General features: G+C 43.7%; 1 protein-coding gene across 1 annotated transcript in view; it reads left to right on the top strand.

Moving 5' to 3' along the window:
• FBXW4 (F-box and WD repeat domain containing 4) overlaps nucleotides 1-18,599 on the top strand; it is a 76,273-nt gene that overhangs the window by 51,660 nt on the left and 6,014 nt on the right. The window contains exon 6 of the mRNA XM_011378881.2: nucleotides 12,759-12,824. Within this exon, the coding sequence (XP_011377183.1) occupies nucleotides 12,759-12,824 (66 nt within the window). The remainder of the gene's footprint in view (nucleotides 1-12,758; nucleotides 12,825-18,599) is intronic.

Below are 18,599 nucleotides of genomic sequence, written 5' to 3'. Positions count from 1 at the left end.
ACTACAGATCTTTTAGTTTGAAGCAAATATCAGACAGCATATAATTTTATGAGTATGTATGTGTGTATATTTACACACAAATATAGGGTTTTGCTTTGTTTTAGGCTCACATTGTGCCTTTGTTCTGCAGCTTGAATTCTTCCCATGTGGTTCAGAGGTCTTTTGATATCTACCACATTCTTTTAACTGCTGCGTTCTAGCTCAGAGTAAGGTGGATATACCATAGTGTACTTAGCCATCCTGCTATTGATGGACACTTAGGTTGTTTCCAGTGGTTTGCTATTATAAACGATGCCTCAGGACACATCTGTGTACTTGCCAATCTGTACATATAGTCAGATATTTTTCTAGGAAAGATACTTAGAAAACATTTGCTAGATTGAGGGATAAGTACATTTAAAAGTTTTTAGATGCTGCCAAATTGCCCTCCAGTTGGACTGTTTCAGATTATATGCCTACAAATAGTATATACAAGTACTTATTTCTTCTTACACTTATCAGTTCTGAGTAATATCAATTTTTTAGTTTATATTTTGCCTCTCCAAAGGGTAAAAAGTATCTCATTTGGGGAGTGAGTACAGAGTTGTGATTAAGAGCTGGACTCTGGAGCCCAGCTGGCTCAGGTCACGTAACGAGTCCTCCTACCTACTAGCTTTGTGACCTTGGTGAGTTACTTTCTAGTCCTCAATTTCCTCCTCTGTAAAAGGGGGGTGATATTGGTACTATATACCCCTTAGTGACTTAAAAAAATTTTTTAGCATGGAAAATTTCAAAATATACTAAAGTAGAATAATTATCAACTCTTGGCCAATTTTGCTTCATCAGTACTACCCATATGCTTTCCCTTCCAATATTATTTTGTAGCAAATGTCAGGCATATAAATAAACATCTCAGTGTATATTCTAAAAGATAGTGATGCTTTTAAAATGTATGTACAGTACTATTATTGTACCTAGAAAAATATCAAATACGTAGGAGCGATTTGAGGGTTAAGTGAGTTAATTTATATAAAGTACTTAGTACAGTAATTAGAGATTTAACATTACTACATATATATTTTGGCTATGTATATTTTTTCTAAAAATTACTTATTGAAATTTTTTGCTTATTTACTTACTTTTTCCCTCTGTGATTTATAAGCTGTCTTTATATGTTCTTGATGTTATGTATATTTGGTAATTCCTTTCAGCCTGTTGCTTACAGTGTCTTCTGTTGTGTAGAAATTTTTGTTATTTGGGGATTAGTTCTGTCATGTTTACCTTTATGGCTTCAAAGTTTTGTTTTGTCTTAAGAATGTCTTTTATACTCCAAGATTATAAAACTATTTTACTATATTTTCTCCTAACACTTTAATTTTTTTTGTGTGTAGTTTTAAAAAACTTTATGTCCTTAATCCATCTGGAATTGATGTCTGGTGTGAGGTAGGGCTCTAATTTTATTTTTTTCCCCAACCAAATGTGTCCAATGGTCTCTATATCATTTATTGACTAGTTCATTCTTTATCTACTGTCTTTAAAGGCCACATTTAGGATCTCCTAATTCCCTACAAATATATGGGTATTCCCTTGGATTCTTTATTCTGATCCATTGATCTATTCGTTCTAGCACGAACATCATCCTACAACTTTATAGTGCGTTTGATAACTCGTAGACAACTTTCTCATTGTTTTTTAAAAACGGTTTTGGTTATTCTTGCGCATGTCCTCTTCCAGAGAAATTTTAGAATCAATTGATTAAGTAACTCTTGTTTGGATGGGACTGTACTGAATTTATAGATTAATTTGGGGAGAATTGACAGTTTTATAATCTTGAGACTTCCCATCCAGGAACATGATATCTCTCTACTTATTCAACGATTCTATGTCCTTTAGTGTAAGGCTTTATAGTTTTTTTCATATAGTGCTGTCTTGGTTTTTTGTTTGTTTTGTTTTATTTTTTGTTAGGATTATTCTTGGCTATTTTACAGTTTCTTAATTCTTTTTTGTGAATAGATTTCTAATTACATTTTGATTAGTGATTGCTGGTGTATAATCATAGCTAACATCTGTGGGTATTTGCTATGTTCCATACACTGCTCTAAGCATCCTATCTCATAATTTTTACAACAAGCCTATGCCTTGGTCCTTTTATTATTTCTACTTTACAGTTTAAAAAGCTTGGCTTTTGAGAGGTTAAATAACTCATCCAAGATCACACAGTCACTAGATGGCAGAGCCAAGAGCCCTGAGCCTGCACGCCTTTCCACTATTGTATACAGCATGCCAACCACCTCATTCCACCCTGGTATTTGCTGTAATAGTGTTTTAGTTGGGTCTTTTGGGTTTTCTAGGTAGACAATTGTCTGCAAATAACGACCATATTTATTTCTTCTTTTTCCTTGCCTCTTGTTTGGTACATGGTTTTGTGAATATTGTATCATCGTTTTTCAGGAAGTCTGACCCAGTCAGTTTTTCCTTTAGCACTGGAACATATTGCCATTTCTTTCTCTTGGGAGTAGATGAAACTGTTCTTGTGTTTAGAAGCCATGTAGATGGAAAATCAAGTGTAGAAACTCCTCCTGGCAGCCCCAGCACATTTCTTGTTAAATTCAATAGATTGAATGAACATGTTATTCTGTTGTACTGTGAGTTTTTGTTTTTGATGTACTGAATTTTTTCTCTGTTAATTCTGTTCTTCCATTGCTCAAGTTTCTATTTCTTGAGTGGAGTGGGTACATTTAGGAAGAGCAGCCTCTACCTTAAGCCTCCACTTGTCTAGACTGGGCCAGGGACTTGGCCAGGCTGACCTTTTACCATTGGGTAAAGTGGAAAATAGCTATTTTGTTTCCCTAGAGGCATTTTTCAGCTGTAGGACTGCACTCCTCTACGGGACAGCAGAAACCCTACTTTATTGACTCTCGTTGGTTAGAGCTGCAGTGGGAGGATGAGCTTTGGGAGCCCCAGCCTCTGGATACTCTATCCAATGTCTGACTTTCTAGGTGGCTACTTGCATCATCCTGTCCTGATGCACTTAGGCTAAGAGAGGCTTGGTATGTGTGTTTGCGTGTGGGTGTATGTGTGGTGTGTGTGTGTGAGAGAGAGAGTGAGAGCGAGAGCGAGAGAGAGCGCGAGAGTGAGCGAGCCTGGGAGAGAGACTGGGAGAGGTATACCAGGCCTCTGCCAGCTGTGGGGATCAGGAGTCAGTCTTGCTCCCTACTGGCCAGTGCCTAATTAGGAGAAAGAGACCAGTGGAGTCCTTTTCTTCTTGTCTGGGGCTTCCTGTCCTACCTTGGGCTACTGATTAGTCCCAAAACTTCAGCAAGGTGTTCCAGGGCCACCTTTGCTGACGCCTGCTCCAGCAGATAGTTCATTATCGGGTCTACTTGCTCTTGGCCATGAGTCAGTAGACAAGAATGTCTGGTTTTGTTCTCTTTTCTCTTACAAGATGTAAATAGTATGTTTTTCCCTTTAAAAAGTAGCTCATTAAAGAAGATTTGGAAAATAAAGAAAACCGAAGAGAAGGAATTGCTAATCACTCCATTGCCCAAACACAATCCCTTTTAGCATTTTAGCATGTTTCTTTCCATCTTTCTTTTTTTTTGTATACAGGCTATGTTTTATTGATGTATAATTGACATATAATACATCAGTTTCAGATGTACAACATAATGATTTGATATCTGTGTACATTATGAAATGATCACCACAAGAAGTCTAGTTACCATCCATCACCATACATAGTTACAAAACTTTCTTCTGATGAGAACTTTTAAGATGTACTCTCTTAGTGACTTTCAAATATACAGTATGGTATTATTTACTATAGTCACCATGCTGTACATTACATCCCCATGACTTATTTATTTTATAACTGGAAGTTTGTACATTTTGATACCCTTCACCCTCAATCCCCTTCCCCTCTGGTAACCACCAGTCTGTTCTCTGTCTGTATTTATGAGCTTAGTTTTTTGTTTGGTTTTGTTTTGATTCGATTGTTTGTTTGTTTGTTTTTAGATTCCACATATCAGTGAAATCACACAGTGTCTTTCTCTGACTATTTTCACTTAATATAATGCCCTCAAAGCCTATCTATGTTGTTGCAAATGGCAAGATTCCATTCTTTTTTTATGGCTGAGTAATATTTCATCGTATATATGAATCACATCTTCTTTATCCATTCATTATGGACATTTAGGTTGTTTCTGTATCTTGGCTATTTTGAATAATGCTACAGTGAACATGGGAGTGTATATATCGCTTCGACTTAGTGTTTTAGTTTTCTTCAGATAAATACCCAGTAGTAGAATTGCTGGATCATATGGTACTTCTATTTTAAATTTTTTTCAGGAACTTCCATATTGTTTTCCGTAGTGGCTGCACCAATTTACATTCCCACCAGCTATGTATGAGCTTTCCCTTTTCTCTACATCTTTGCCATCACCTGTTATTTACTGTCTTCTTGATATTAGATAGCCATTCTAACAGGTGTGAGATGATATCTCATTGTGGTTTTTAAAGAAATTTTTATATTTTCATTTTTTCTATTATAGTTGACATACAGTATATTAGTTTCATGTACACAACACAGTGATTAGATATTTATATAGCTTATGAAATGATCACCCTGACAAATCCAGTACCCATTTGACATCCTGCATAGTTATTACAATACTACTGACTATATTCCCCATGCTATATTCTACATCCCCATGACTATTTTTTACTACCAATATGTACCTCTTAATCCCCCTCACCCTTTCACCCATCTCCCCATTCCCCCAATCCAGCAACCATCAAAATTCTCTCTGTATTTATGAGCTTGTTTCTGTTGTTTGTTTATCTTGGTCTCTAGATTCCACATATGACATTGCTGTTCTCTGTCTGACTTACTCCACTCAGTACGATACCCTCTAGGTCCATCGATGTTGTTGCAGATGGCAAGATTTCATTCTTTTTTATGGCTAAGTAATATTCGTTACATATATGTACCATCTCTTTATCCATTCATCCATTGATGGACACCCAGGTTGCCACCATATCTTGGCTATTGTAAATAATGCTGCAATGAACATATAGCAGATACACACGTCCCTAAGAAGTAGTGTTTTGAGTTTATTTGGATATATACTCAGAAATGGGATTACTAGGCCTTCTTTGTCACATGTTATAGCCTTTGTATTAATGTCTGTTTTGTCTGGTATAATAAGTATTGCTACCCCAGCTTTATTTGTTTGTTTCCGTTTTCATGAAATATCTTTTTCCATCCTTTTATTTTGATTCTCTGTGTATCTTTTGATCTGGTTAGTCTCTTGTATGTGGCGTGTGTAGGGGCCGTGTTTTCTTATCTGTTCAGCCAACCTATGTCTTTCGATTTGAGCGTTTAATTCCTTTACATTTAAAGTAATTGTTGATAGATATGTACTTATTGCCATTTTATTATTCATATTTTTTATCCTTTTCCCCTCCTCCTCCTCCTCCTCCTCCTCCTTCTCCTCCCTTCTTTCTTCTTCTTGTCCCTTTAACATTTCTTGAACTCTAGCTCTTTCTTCTCTGGGAAGCTCTTTCTTTATCTGTCCTTCAATTCCAAATGACCACTTTGCTGGGTAGAGGAATCTCAGTCGTAGGTCCTTGCTTTTCATGGCTTTGAATATTTCGTGCCAGTCCTTTCTGGCCTGCAAAGTTTCTGTTGCAGAATCCGCTGACAGTCTTATGGGAGCTCCCTTGTAGGTAACTAACTGCTTTTCTCTTGCTGCTTTTAAGATTCTCTCTTTGTCTTTAACCTTTGGCATTTGAATTATGTGGTGTCTTGGTATGGGCCTCTTTATGGGCCTCTTTGGGTTCGTCTGGTTTGGGACTGTGCTTCCCGGGCTTGTATGTCTATTTCCTTCACCAGGTTAGGGAGGTTTTCTGTCATCATTTCTTCAAATAGGTTTCAAATTTCCTGTTGTCTCTCTTCTCCTTCTGGTACCCCTATGATGTGAATGTTGGTACTCTTGATGTTGTCCCAGAGGCCGCTTAAACTAACCTCATCTTTTTGGGTTCTTTTTTCTTGCTGCTGTTCAGAGTGGGTGTTTTCTGCTACCTTATCTTCTAATCACTGATTCGATCTTCTGCTTCATCTAATCTACTGTTGATTCCCTCTAATGTATTCTTCATTTCAGTTATTGTATTCTTCATTTCTGACTGGTTCTTTTTTATGGTTTCTATTTCCACTTTTATGCTTTTTATCTCTTTGTTGGTGTGTTGGTTCTGGGGCCTCTTGGGAGAGGCTCTGGTGCAGGCCAGAGTCATCTACTGCCTCTGCCCTGTCCATGGGCACTTGGTATGAACTACGAAGTGATCTACAGATGTCTTCCACTTGTGCTGGGCTTGGAGGTACCTAGGAGAGGCTAAGCTATGAACTGAGGCAGGCTGCCACTAGTGCCAGTCTTGGGGCTGCTTTGCAAGCAGTACGGGGCATGCCAAGGTCAAGTGCTGCTTGTTTGAGGTTTGTGAACCTTTGAGAGATTTTAGGAAGGTCTGCAACCTGAGCCAAGACAGGACATTTTCATGGAAAAGTCAATGGAAGTAGCTTTGGTAGGCCTGAAGGTTGGGTGGGATGGGGGTCACAGGGAATCACCAGGGTGAGGTGAATGGTGTTAGCTATGTAGATGAAGATTCAGATATGGCAGCTGCTTGCATTTGCAAGCTGTGTTAGAGGAGGCTTCAACAAAAGAACAGTGCCCTCTGCCAGCACTTCTCTCTGGGAGAAGCTGCCCCTCCAGCCCTCACCCTGCAGCCAGACAATTCAGGTCCTCCCCATATGTCCCTGGTGCCTTTTGAGCTGCTGCCCCAGTGCTAGAGCTCAGAACAAGTCAGTCCGTCAGCAAGTAAGTCCATGCATGGCCCCTTTCAGAAGAGCACCTGGGACTCCAGCAGCCCTCTATCTCACTCAGCCATAAACTCCACTGATTTTCACAGCCAAAAGTTATGGGGACTTCTCTTTCTGGCACTGGGCCCTGGGCTGGGGTGCCTGGTGTGGGGCTGGGATTCCTCGCTCCTCTAAGGGGACGTTCACAGCCGAGATATCTCCCCTGATTCTCAACCATCATATGTGGGTGTTGGGCCATTCCATTTTGTGTCTTAGCCCCTCCTACCAGTCTCGATGTGGCTTTTCTGTATGTCCTTAGTTATATGACTCCTGTACAGCTAGACTTCAGGTGATTCTCAATGATGGTGGTTCTGTAGATTAGTTGTAATTTTGATGTGATTGTGAGAGGAGGCCAACACAATGTTTACCTACTCTGCTATCTTGACCGGAACCCTCACTGTGGTTTTGATTTTCATTTTTCAGATGATTTGTTATGTTGAGCATCTTTTTCATGTGCCTATTGGCTATCTGTATGTCTTCTTTTGAAAAATGTCTATTCAGGTCCTCTGCCCATTATTTTTCCCATTTAGTGGGTTGCCTTTTTATTTTGTTGATGATTTCCTTAGCTGCACAGAAGCTTTTTAGTTTGATGTAGTTTCACTTGTTAATTTTTTATTTTCTTGCCCTTGCTTTTGGAGTCAGATCCAAAAAAGTCATTGCTCATAACTGATGTCAACAAGCTTACCGCCTTTGTTTTCTTCTAGGAGTTTTATTGTTTTAGGTCTTACATTCGAGTCTTTAATCCATTGTGAGTTAATTTTTGTGTATGGTGTAAGATAATAGTGTAATTTCATTCATTTGCATGTGGCTTTCAAGTTTTCCCGTCACCATTTATCAAAGAGAGTATTCTTTCCTCATTGTATATTCTTGGCTTCTTCCTGTAAAAAAGAAAAAAAAAATATATATATATATATATATATCTTATTATGCTTTAGTTTGATGAACCAAATTGTGTTTATCTTCCCTTCCCTGATCGTGCAGCTTTAGTTCTGGGCACCTGCTTCCTGCCCAGCCTTTATAGGCAGGCATTACTATGGATGGCAGGCCCTATAAGTCTATTCTTACCCTTGTCACCAATGTGACTCTCACCTTCTGATGTGTGTGCAGCATTCAGGTGTATGTTTCCCCAGCTACAAAGTGAGATGTTTGCTAGAAAGAACATGATTTCTTTGCCTCTCTGTTTTTTTTCCTTTCCAAGCACATCTATTTCCTTTTCTTTTGGGTGGACCAGGGTGCTCTGGAATCTTGGGAACTGGCCGCCTCACACTTTCACCTGCCAAGCCTCTGTCTCTCCTCTTCCTGACTTCTGGTGACCTCCTGTTCCCACTCCACTGGTCCCTCCCTCACAGTGCTGTCACTGCACTACTGCTCCTGGCTTTCCCTGGCTGAGTGAGTTTGTGTGACCTTCGCACTGCATTCATGCTTTGGGACTTAGCTGCTGTAATGATGTCAGTGGCACAGGTTAGCAGATGGCAGCAGCAGCAATGAGACCTGACATGTTCTAATGACTCCCTTCTTCCCACCCTTGCTGGCTAAGCCGATAGAGGGGCAAGGATTTCCTTGAAGCATTTTTTTTGGGGGGGGCAAGGGATATTGGGGGGCCCCCAGGTGCTGATGAGGCCTGTGACCTTTGCTGCTATAATATCAGTGTTTCACAAGCAGGGCAGTTTGGGAGCCCACTTGCAGCCCATCAAAAATTGATTTAATTGCAATTTTTCCTCCAATTAGGAGCACTGGAGCCTGACTAATTGGAGTAATAGAGAGTAATAAGGCTCAGATAAAAAGCCTTCCTCGGCGGCCTTTGTATCTCGTGTCAGTGCCTGTCAGAGGTCAGAGAGCTTGCATATTCTATTAGGCAGCCCAGCCTTCATTTGTACAAATTAGTTTACCCAACAGTAATTAAAATGCCAATGCGGGTTGAAGAGAACTGAATACACTTGATGGGCATGTTGGTGAATGATGTGACAGCTCTGGTGGCCTCCCTTGCCAAAGTGTGTCAGCCCCGGCTCAGAGGCGGCTGGGGCCTGGGCCAGCTGGGCGGCTCTGGGCCAGCCACGGGGCCCAGCTGCTAAGTACGCCTCTTCTGCTGCCCCTACTCAGAGCCACTCTGGCTCTCCTTTCTTCTTCCAGGTAGAGTCATTTGTTCATTTGTCCATTCCTTCATTCAACAAGCATTTGAATTTTCAGTTTACGCCAGGCATTATATCAGGTGCTGAGGAGAGAACTTACAGGGCCAGGGGTGTAAAATCACTTGGTTCTGGAATCAGGACTGACTGGGTTCAAATTTCCAGTCCTTCTAGTTGCTCCCTGTGTGAGCCAGAACAAGGTATATTACTGCTCTGTGCCTCGGTTTCCTTGTCAGCGAAATAGGGAAAGTGGTACCTATTGCATGGGGTTATGAGGATTAGATGGGGTAATGCTTTTGAAATACTTTCTCAGAACCTTGCACATAGTAAGTGCTCAATAAATTACTTGTGTAATTAAGAGGGCCTAAAATAGGCAGAGGCAGCAAGAATCTACCTTCTTTTCATCCTGCCCACACCCAGTTTATTTCCCTTTTTACCTTCCTCTTCTCTTTTCTGTATCTTATTGTTTTCTATTCCTCAAAATGAGTACGAGAACCCCTAGTTCTCTTGGTGTCTACCTCTGATATGAGGGTTCCTACGTCTACTGCTTGGGCTTATGGTGATCTCTGTCATTGCCAGGAGGCCAGTAAGGTACGCTGGAGATCTGGGCATAGGATGAGAAATAGTAGAAGGCTGGCTGCTGGTAAGCACTTTCTTGTCTAAAAGAGTAGAGTTTATTGAGTCAGAATGACTTTTAGACCCTTAAACTGAGAGACTGTGTGCACTTGTGTGAGAGCGCGTGTGTGTGTGTGTGCGCATACATGTGTTTTGACATTAATATTTAAGGACTGTTGCTACTTCTCATCTATTTTCTGGTTTTGGTGCTTATGAGGGACTTCACTGCCCCAATGATGTGTGACTGTGTCATGTTTCATTCAGGCAGGTCTGAGTCTGCTGATTTGGAAATTATTCTTTTAAGAAGCAGAGGGACCCCCTTCACAGCCCGTATGCTTCTCAGCCTTGTTGTCTGTGAGCTTCGGAAAGCCCTTTCAGTTCAAGTCCACAGTTTTGTCCTGAGTGCCTCTTCTGGGCCAAGCACTGTGCTGGGCATTGGAGTACACAAGAGCCACCAAATGGCTCCATGATCTCAAAGAGAAGGTGGGAAGATAACCTCCAAATACCATTTGTCCAGTGAAGGTGAGATCAAAGTGTGGTAGTTTAGTGGCTGCTGGCACTCCTATGGGTTGAGAGGCAGCTGGGATGACTCAGAGGAATGATGGTCAAACCACCTGGGGAGCAGCTTCTACCTCTGTCTGTTCATTACAGGTTTGCTGTCCCTGTTCCTGCGCAGTCTCCATGGTTCTGGTGTGAGTCCAGGTGTGTGTTCCCAGTGGGACCTGGCTCCAAATCTGCTCGACTGTTGCTTACATGGTTTTTTACTGTATTAAATTTCATTAAACTCTTAAGTCCTCATAAGTGCCAGGAAGACTCTCTACTTTTCCTCTTTTTCTTCCTGCTTCACATGGTAAAACAAGGGGAAAGTACAGCTTGTAAAAAGAAATGTTTGTGAGTGTCATGTCCAAGCAATTAAGAAAGGTTTTTGTGGGGTATGAAGATGAGAGGCACTCCTGGTGGCGGATGGACAGGGCCAGGGTGGGCGGCCAGGCAGGAATAGAGAAGGACAGGAGTCCCAGGGGAAGGTGTTCCCATCCCTACCCCAGCCCGCTGGGAGGTCAGAGCTGTGAGAGTGGCAAGGATTCAGGTTCCAGGTTCCTCCCACCTCTCTTTCTATTGACTTACCTTGACGCTAATTTAGGCCTGTGGCCAGAGGCCTGCTACAGGCCTCCCTAAGAAATGTCTGTGCTGGCGCCCCTCACCTGGCCCCTACTCCTCAAAAGTCTAGAGAGCCCAATTGCCCGCTCGAATGATTTCCAAGTGGCTATTATGTTTCCAACCCAAGGTAATTGGCTTTACCAATTATTAATGGATTACCCTCAAGAAAAAAATGTCAGGGGGAGGGAGGTGAGGACAATACCTCCTGGCTTTGTAGTTTGGGGCTTTATTGTCCAGCAGCCGCTTCCCAGGCTGGGAGTCACTTGGGGCATGACAGAGTGGCTGTTTTGGCACACCACACTAGTTTAGTGGCTGCTGGCACTCCTATGGGTTGAGAGGCAGCTGGGATGATGGAGTATGTCCACAGAGGAAGTCTTGGCTTGAGGCATGGAAGCCCCAGGGTGGCTCACGTGGCCATTTTGTCAGTCTGGGGCTGAAAAGCAGACACCTGTCCTGCAATTTTGATTGTTAATCAGTGGCTTGGGCAATGCCTGCCCTAACATCTCCCCCATCGGTAATTGGCAGGCCAACTCACCCCCAGCCAAAGCCACTGGCTTCTTCCGAGCCCTCTCTGCGGAAATCCATCTCCCCATTGACATGCTTGGGATCAGAGAGCCACAGGTGCTAGGCAGGGCCAGGGCGGATGGGCTGCTGCCCCACATTGCTAAAGTGTCATTAGTATGTCCAGTACCCCTCCCCCTTTGCCTGACAAGTAGAGACATGGCCATTCCCTGCCCCAGGGCTCCTGAGTGACATAACTGCTTTCAACAATCATGCTCTTGGTTTAGGTTTTCAAGCCCTGGGTTCCTGCTGGCTTCCTCTCCCCACCCCTGCCAAATCCTCTAACAAAGGAATGGCCTGGCGCATAGGTTCAAGTTCTAGTCCTAGCACTACAGCCACCCTGGCTCATTGCATAGGTCCTACTCACTGGGCTTGTGCTTGCACTTAAAATGAAACCCTGTAGATTGTATATGTTGAACATTTAGGGGTTTAAGAGACACTCTGGGAAATGTGGTCAAATTGTTTCTTCTCACCTGCCTCTTGGCAGTGTCTGTTGTTGTCCTCTAAACCAGGGGTCCCCAACCCTCGGGTCCCAGACCTGTACTGGTCCGTGGCCTGTTAGGAACTGGGCTGCACAACAGGAGATGAATGGTGGGTGAGCGAGCAAAGCTTCATCTGTATTTGCAGCTGCTCCCAGTGCTGGCATCACTGCCTTAGCTCCATGTCAGACCATCAGGCATTAGATTCTCATAGGGCACTGGTCCCTGGTGCCAAAAAGGTTGGGGACCTCTGCTCTAAACACTCCCTGACTCCCATCACACTCCACAGCAGCCCTGGCTCCCTGGTCCCTCACATTCCCTCCCATTCCCTCCCATTCCCTCCCATACTCTCCCACTAGCACTTTTTCATTTACTCACTTTTCATAGTTTTTTTTTTTTACTCTCTTATTTTTGGTGCCTTTACATCCGCCCTGTGTTTGTACCATATTACCAGATTCCTTGAGCTCTTAAAACCTTCAGGAATGCCTCCCAGCCACCCTCAATTCTGACCAGGGCATTACCCTCCAGCACCTAACAGCCTATTCCCAGGAGACTGTTTCTGTGCCATGGCTTTGTGAACTTCATATAGCTGAAGCCTAACAGGCTTACTCTCCCTTGGCCTCAGAGTTGCTCATCTAGGGACCTGTTTTTGTCATGGTCAGAGACCACACCAGCTGGGTTGGAGTGGCAAGCTCAGCTATCATTGAACCTGTAGCTCCTGTGGCCAGGCAGCACTGGGAGGTTACAGCCCTCACCATGCTTCTAGTGGTCTTCCTACAACTTCTCTGATGGCTCTCGTGGCTGCTTCTCTCATCCTGGCTTAAACCCAGAAGCCCCTGGAAAATGAATATGGCACCTCTAATTGTGTAGCGATTTCCACTACAAGTTCTGACAAGCCAGACCTGACTCTGCTCTCCTTTTGTTTGGCAGCTCTTTTGTGACAGGGACAGCTTGCTGTGGGCACTTCTCACCCCTAAGAATCTGGGACCTCAACAGGTAAGAGATTCCTGGACCCACCATGGCTTGCTGTGAGGGTGGGGTGGAGTTGCCGGGGAGGCAGTAGAGAGAGCTGGCTGAGCCTGGGCCTGCTTCAGTGGGCTGCCCAGTGCTGCAGGAGAAGGCTGGGGCAGACTCCTGCCCCGCAACCCACTGACAGCCTCCGCTGTGTCACCTCACAAGAAATCGGTTAGCTTGAGGAGACTGTTGAAGTAATTTATAATAGGTAAATAATTTCATATTAAATTTATAATAAGTTTGGATTTATGATACTTTTTTTCTGAGGAGTGCTTAACTATGTGGCTACATAAAATTTCATCTAAAGATGATTTTTGTAAAATAAAGACATTTTAGAAGTGGCCTACAGATGCATAAAAAGGATTATACGGAAAAGTTAAAATAGATCCAGGTTTTATTCGCAATTCTCTGCCTTGGCAAGCTTGACACATTCCCATCTAATTTTCTGCCATTCTATTGTGTGTGTGTGTTTTTAACTTTTTATTTTGAAATAATTACAGATTCATAGGAAATTATAAAAATAGGACAGCAAGGTACCTGTGTAACATCTTACATAACATTATATCAAAACCAGGAAATTAACATTGGTACAGACCATAGACTTTTATTCAGATTGCACGTGTGTGTGTGTGTGTGTGTGTGTGTGTGTGTGTTTCCTTGCAATTTTATCCTGTGTGTAGATTCAAGTAACCACTACCACAATCAAGATACAGACTGTTTGTTCCATCAGCACAGAGGTCCCTCATGTACCCTGTAGAGTCACACCTATTCTCTCGTCCTTTCCCTAATCCTTGGCAACCACTTATGTGTTCTCCATCTCTATAATTTTGTCATTTTTAAAGTATTATATAAATGAAATAATATAATATGTAACCTTTTGAGATTTACTTTTTGCACCTTTAACAGCATAATTCTCTTGAGACCCATAGACGTTGTTAACACGTATCAATAGCACTTTTCTTCTTATTGCTCAGTAGTACATTGCCTGGAATGGATATACCAAAGTTCCTGTTGAACAGAATTCACCCACTTAAGGACATCTGGGTTGTTTTCAATTTTTTGACTATTGCAAATAAAGTGAACACTTGTGTGTATAGGCTTTTGTGTGGACATATGTTTTCGTTTCTGTGGGATTAATGCCCAGGAGTACAATTGCCAGGTCATTTGGTTTAGTTTTCTTATCTGTCAAACTATTTTGAGTATCTTTACCACTTTATATTCCGACTCCAATGTATGAAAGATCTAGTTTCTCCACATCCTATTGGCATTTGGTATTGTCACTTTTTGTTTGTTTGTTTGTTTGCTTCAAGTCTGAGAACTCTTTACCTTGCTCTAGGCACCTACATTCTGGTTTTCAATGCTGTAGTTTACAGCAGTGGTGAGGATGTGCTCACCTCACCTGCCTCCTGCTTCAGCTGCTCTAGCTTGTCTTCTCCTTTTCTCTCCATGTCCCAGGGAAAGTATTAGCCATATATCTTCTTATGAAAAACCCATTGTATCGTCAGTCTTTCCAAAAGATTTTTTTGTACTACATGAGATGTCTTAATTAAATGTGTTTTTTTCTACAACATTCTCTTCGTCATTCAGCTGCAGGGATAGGAACCTCATGACTTCACCAAACACCACATTATATCTCTGAATAGCTCTATGGGTTAGAATGCCTACCCTTCATCAAGGATTGGTCTTCCTGGAACTGTGATCCTGACAAGAAGCAAGTTGAACCTCTCTTCTGAAGACAGGCCTTTCAATTTCAGAAAGCTTTGGTCCTGTTCCTTCAGGGTCTTATCATTTTCAGGCCAAAAGTCTGAGGCCCTTTAATTGTTGCTCATAAACAGAGTAGATCAGTTAGGGTGCATATGGCTGTAAGTAATGAAGGCCTAATTCAAAGTAGCTCAAACAATAAAGGGATTATTAATGTCTTAAATAACAAGGAGTCCAGAAGTTGGATGGTTGGCTGGCTCGATGGATTTAATAGCTCAGTGAGACCGTGAAGGCCCATTTTCTCCTCAGCTTCCTGCTTTGCCACCCCAGTCAAGATGGGCTGTTGCCCTTGCCCACAGGCTTGTTTACAAAATCATAAGGCAATTCATAAGGCAATATCCAAAGGGAAGAAGAAAGGAGGAGGGCGTGTCCCTGCTGGGGCCTCCTTTTAAAATGAGGAAGCCCTTCCTAGGAGCCCCCAAGCAGACTTCTCATATTTAATGAGCCAAAAGTATATTCCAGTACTCACCCTAAATCAAACGCTGACACAGGAAATGGAATGACCAGTCAAGATTCACCTTCTGGGCAGTGGGGGATGGAAGAGGTAGGCACAGAATCAGGGTTTGGTCAGCAAGAAAGAAAGGAATAGCTGGATGGGTGACCTACAGTTTTTTTCTCACACTGGTTTCAGGACCGTTCTCACCTGAAAGTTTCTCTAATTTATCTGGTTTGTTCTCTGTTGAAATGGATTATTCATAACTGAATAGTGAACATAGCAGGTGTGGGCTGATGAGTAGCAGGTTCTATTACCTCTCTTATTGGAGATCTACTTTAGTTACTTCAGTTGATCGCATCACACTGTTGTCAGCATAGCTAAAACTTCCAAGGGTTCCTTTGTTCTGTAGGCCCTGAGATGTTGGAGGTCTTGCAGTCTGTGAAAGTTATTTCCATGGCTCGCCCTACCAAACTCCTGTTTCTGGCAACTTCTTGCTTCTGAATGGGGATGGGGCAGAAGGAACTCTTCCTCTGGTGTGTCATGAGGCTGTGAGGAGCTGCAGAGGGAGCACAGGCTGTGTAGTCAGACAGACCTGGGTTCCAGAATTGACTCTGCTGCATATTAATTCTGTGATCTATGGGCCTCTCTTGGCCTCAGTTTCTACATTTGTAAATGGAATTTAATTATCCCTACCAATAGAACTAGTAGAAAAAAAATTTTTTTTGAAAAAGTACCCACACAATGCCTGTCACCATGGGGACAGTCAACCACTGTAAGCTGTCTCCTTCCCTCTCTTCCTCTCCATCTACATCTGTCTTCCACATTGGTACCTTGGAGTTTGTGGAGGCTCAGCCTTTTAATCCTGCAAATATTTGTGGCCTGTGACAAGTGGAGGGGGAATTGAACCTGCTGACCCTCATATCACAGAGCAGGCTGTAACAGTAAGGCTGTATGTAGGTCACAAAATGGGCATTTCTGCTGAAAGTCAGTTTTGTGTAGTTACGTAGCTAGATCTTATCCTTGGCATCATGGCTGGCCAGGGCTCGGGATGGCGGACAAGCTAGGGGATGGGGTGGGCACACCACTGTGGCCCAGCTTTATCTCGAGAGTTGAGTAATCTTCGAGTGGCCTCTTTTGGCTGTGGTTGCCTTAGTGGGGGGTATGCCCGGGCACAGATTTATGATCAGGATGGACTTCTAAGGCACTAACCCCTTGAATGGCATTCTCTTATAAAATCTCTAGACCTCACTAATTCCAAACACTGGGTTTTTACAGAACCCAGAAAGAACCCAAGTGAGAATGGGCACAAGACAGCTATGGCTTCAATTTTCACTAAAGCCAGACAAGAAACAACCATTATATTCTCTGGCCAGCCTGTGGCAGGGCTGCCTTGATGTCACTTGGCATTGCCTTCTCTCTAGCCCCTATACTCCCCTTCTTACCACTGAGAGGAGTCGGGCCTTGTTTAAACATCTCTCCTGTCCCCAGGGGAGCTTGGAGGACCAAGAGGTGTGGGGATCGAGGGAAAGATATGCTGGTGGAGACATCCGCTTTTGGTGGGAGGAAATGGATGGACAGGACGACTGTCTGTAGCTGTCTTTCCCAGAGAAGCCTGAGCAGATAATAAAGCCATGTAGAAAATAGGATTAAGGTAATGAACAGGCAGGACAGAGTTTGATCTTTCAATAAGGCCAAAGCCTGACTGACAGGCCAATCTGGAAGGTGGAGCGACATCACTGGCAGGACTCAGTGGCGGGGCGGTGTGCGATGCTAGAGGGATTCTTTCGCTTTTAACCTGTCACCACTGAAACTTGAGGAGCACTGGGATTTTCTCTTTTATGTGTGTACAATGACTGGGGGGAGGCAGTACTGGAGGGGCAGTTTTGCTCTGAGCATCACTCCCCCAGGGGCTGCCCTCAGGAAGATGGCGGGGGCTAGGACACAGCTTGAAGGTATAGGTGCCCTAGTGGGCACCAGTGCTCCCTTGTGCATCTGTGCCTCTCAGTAGCCATCCTCAGGCAGCAGCTTCTCAATGCCTGGGAACTCCTTTCAAGGTCACCCTGGCTTCTTCAGCCCTTCATTCCATCAAGTCCACTGGAGACTCTTCCTATGGACTGGAGAAGGGGAGGTCCTGGCTGAAGCACACACGTCCTAGGGTAGCTATGGCAGAGAGCCATTGCTTATATGTCAGAGAATGGGCTGTCCCCTTCTCCCTTCATCCTTTCTACCATTTTCTCTCCTGGAGCTGGGGACCACGGGTTGGGCCCAAGGATGGGATTTCTAACTTGTTTAAACCAGAGAGATAGAAAGTTGGAGTCCTCTACCCAATTTGCAGGTGTCAGCATGTTTCTGCTTCTGAGGGTGGATAGTCTTCAGACCCAGTCCCAGCTCCTAAGGGGTCCATCTTGACAAATAGCATAGAGTATGCTTAGCTAGGCACTGGGGTCCCATTAGGCCCCAAGGTATTGTGCCAAAGCCATCCTAATTCCTGAACCTGGGGTCTGGAAGAATCAAGGCCCATATTGTGTATTCTGTCTGCATTTGGGCAGGGCCCTGGGCTAGGCTACAGGGAAGGTGTTGTCTGTGTGGGGCCTGCCTCCCACCTGCAGGAAGGCCTAGGAGGAGGAGGTTTGACTGGCCTGACATCACACACACCCCTCTCCCTGGGGAACTTATCTTGGGTCTGTGGATTGAGCACAGGAGCTGAATATCAGGGCATCTACTGGCATTCGGAATGGCAAGGGGTGCCAGGCTTCAGCCTTTCTAACCGTCTGCAGGAGGAATTAGTGTCCTGAGTGCAGAATGGGCTGCTCTGAGGGCACCATTAGTGCCCATCCCTCCCAGGTGTGGCTTTGTTTCCGCCCCAGGCCCTCCGCCTCCTCCCGGGTAGGGGGCCTGGCCCTCAGTCAGGCTGATTACGGGAATTGCCCCTCTTTAAAGTACCTGCCTTCTTTGAAAGTATTACTGACAGCTTTTTTCATTTTCTTTTTTCTTTACCTCTTTAAGGAACCCTGTAATTTCTTTCTCTTTCTTTCTTTCTCCCCACCTCTTTCCTTTTTCTTTCTTGTCCCCTCTGTCCCCCTGAACTCTTTGAAATTGGCTCTCTGCCTGCTGACACCAAACTGATACTTTGCGTTTCACTTCTCCTTATCCCTTTATGGCAACAGATGTTGAAATTTTGTATCCTTTTATCTGCCCGGCTGCCCCTTCCTGTAATTACGGTCCCCTTGTTAGCAGTACAAAGTGGGCTGCCCGGCTGCCTGGCCTTTGAGCCATTGTGTCTGAACACGTGTGCGTGGGTGGGTGCTGGGGTCGTGCACGTGTACACACATGCATGTGAAGGGCTGTGTGCTGGCGAAGGGCCCTTCTTGGGACCAGGGCAGGTGAAGCTTCCATGGGCTTCTCCTTGTCTCCACCACTTTGTGGTTACATTTGGGACCTATCTGTTTCCTTTCTTCTTTTGGTTTCCCCACTAGAGGGCTGGACTAGGAAAAGCACTCCCTGCTTAAAAGTCTTGTGGCCCTCTGCCATTCGTCGAGTTCATACCCGCTGAGCAATGT

Source organism: Pteropus vampyrus, unplaced genomic scaffold (assembly GCF_000151845.1).
Source record: "Pteropus vampyrus isolate Shadow unplaced genomic scaffold, Pvam_2.0 Scaffold348, whole genome shotgun sequence".
NCBI classification, from domain to species: domain Eukaryota; kingdom Metazoa; phylum Chordata; class Mammalia; order Chiroptera; family Pteropodidae; genus Pteropus; species Pteropus vampyrus.
This window is presented reverse-complemented; position numbering and strand designations above follow the sequence as displayed.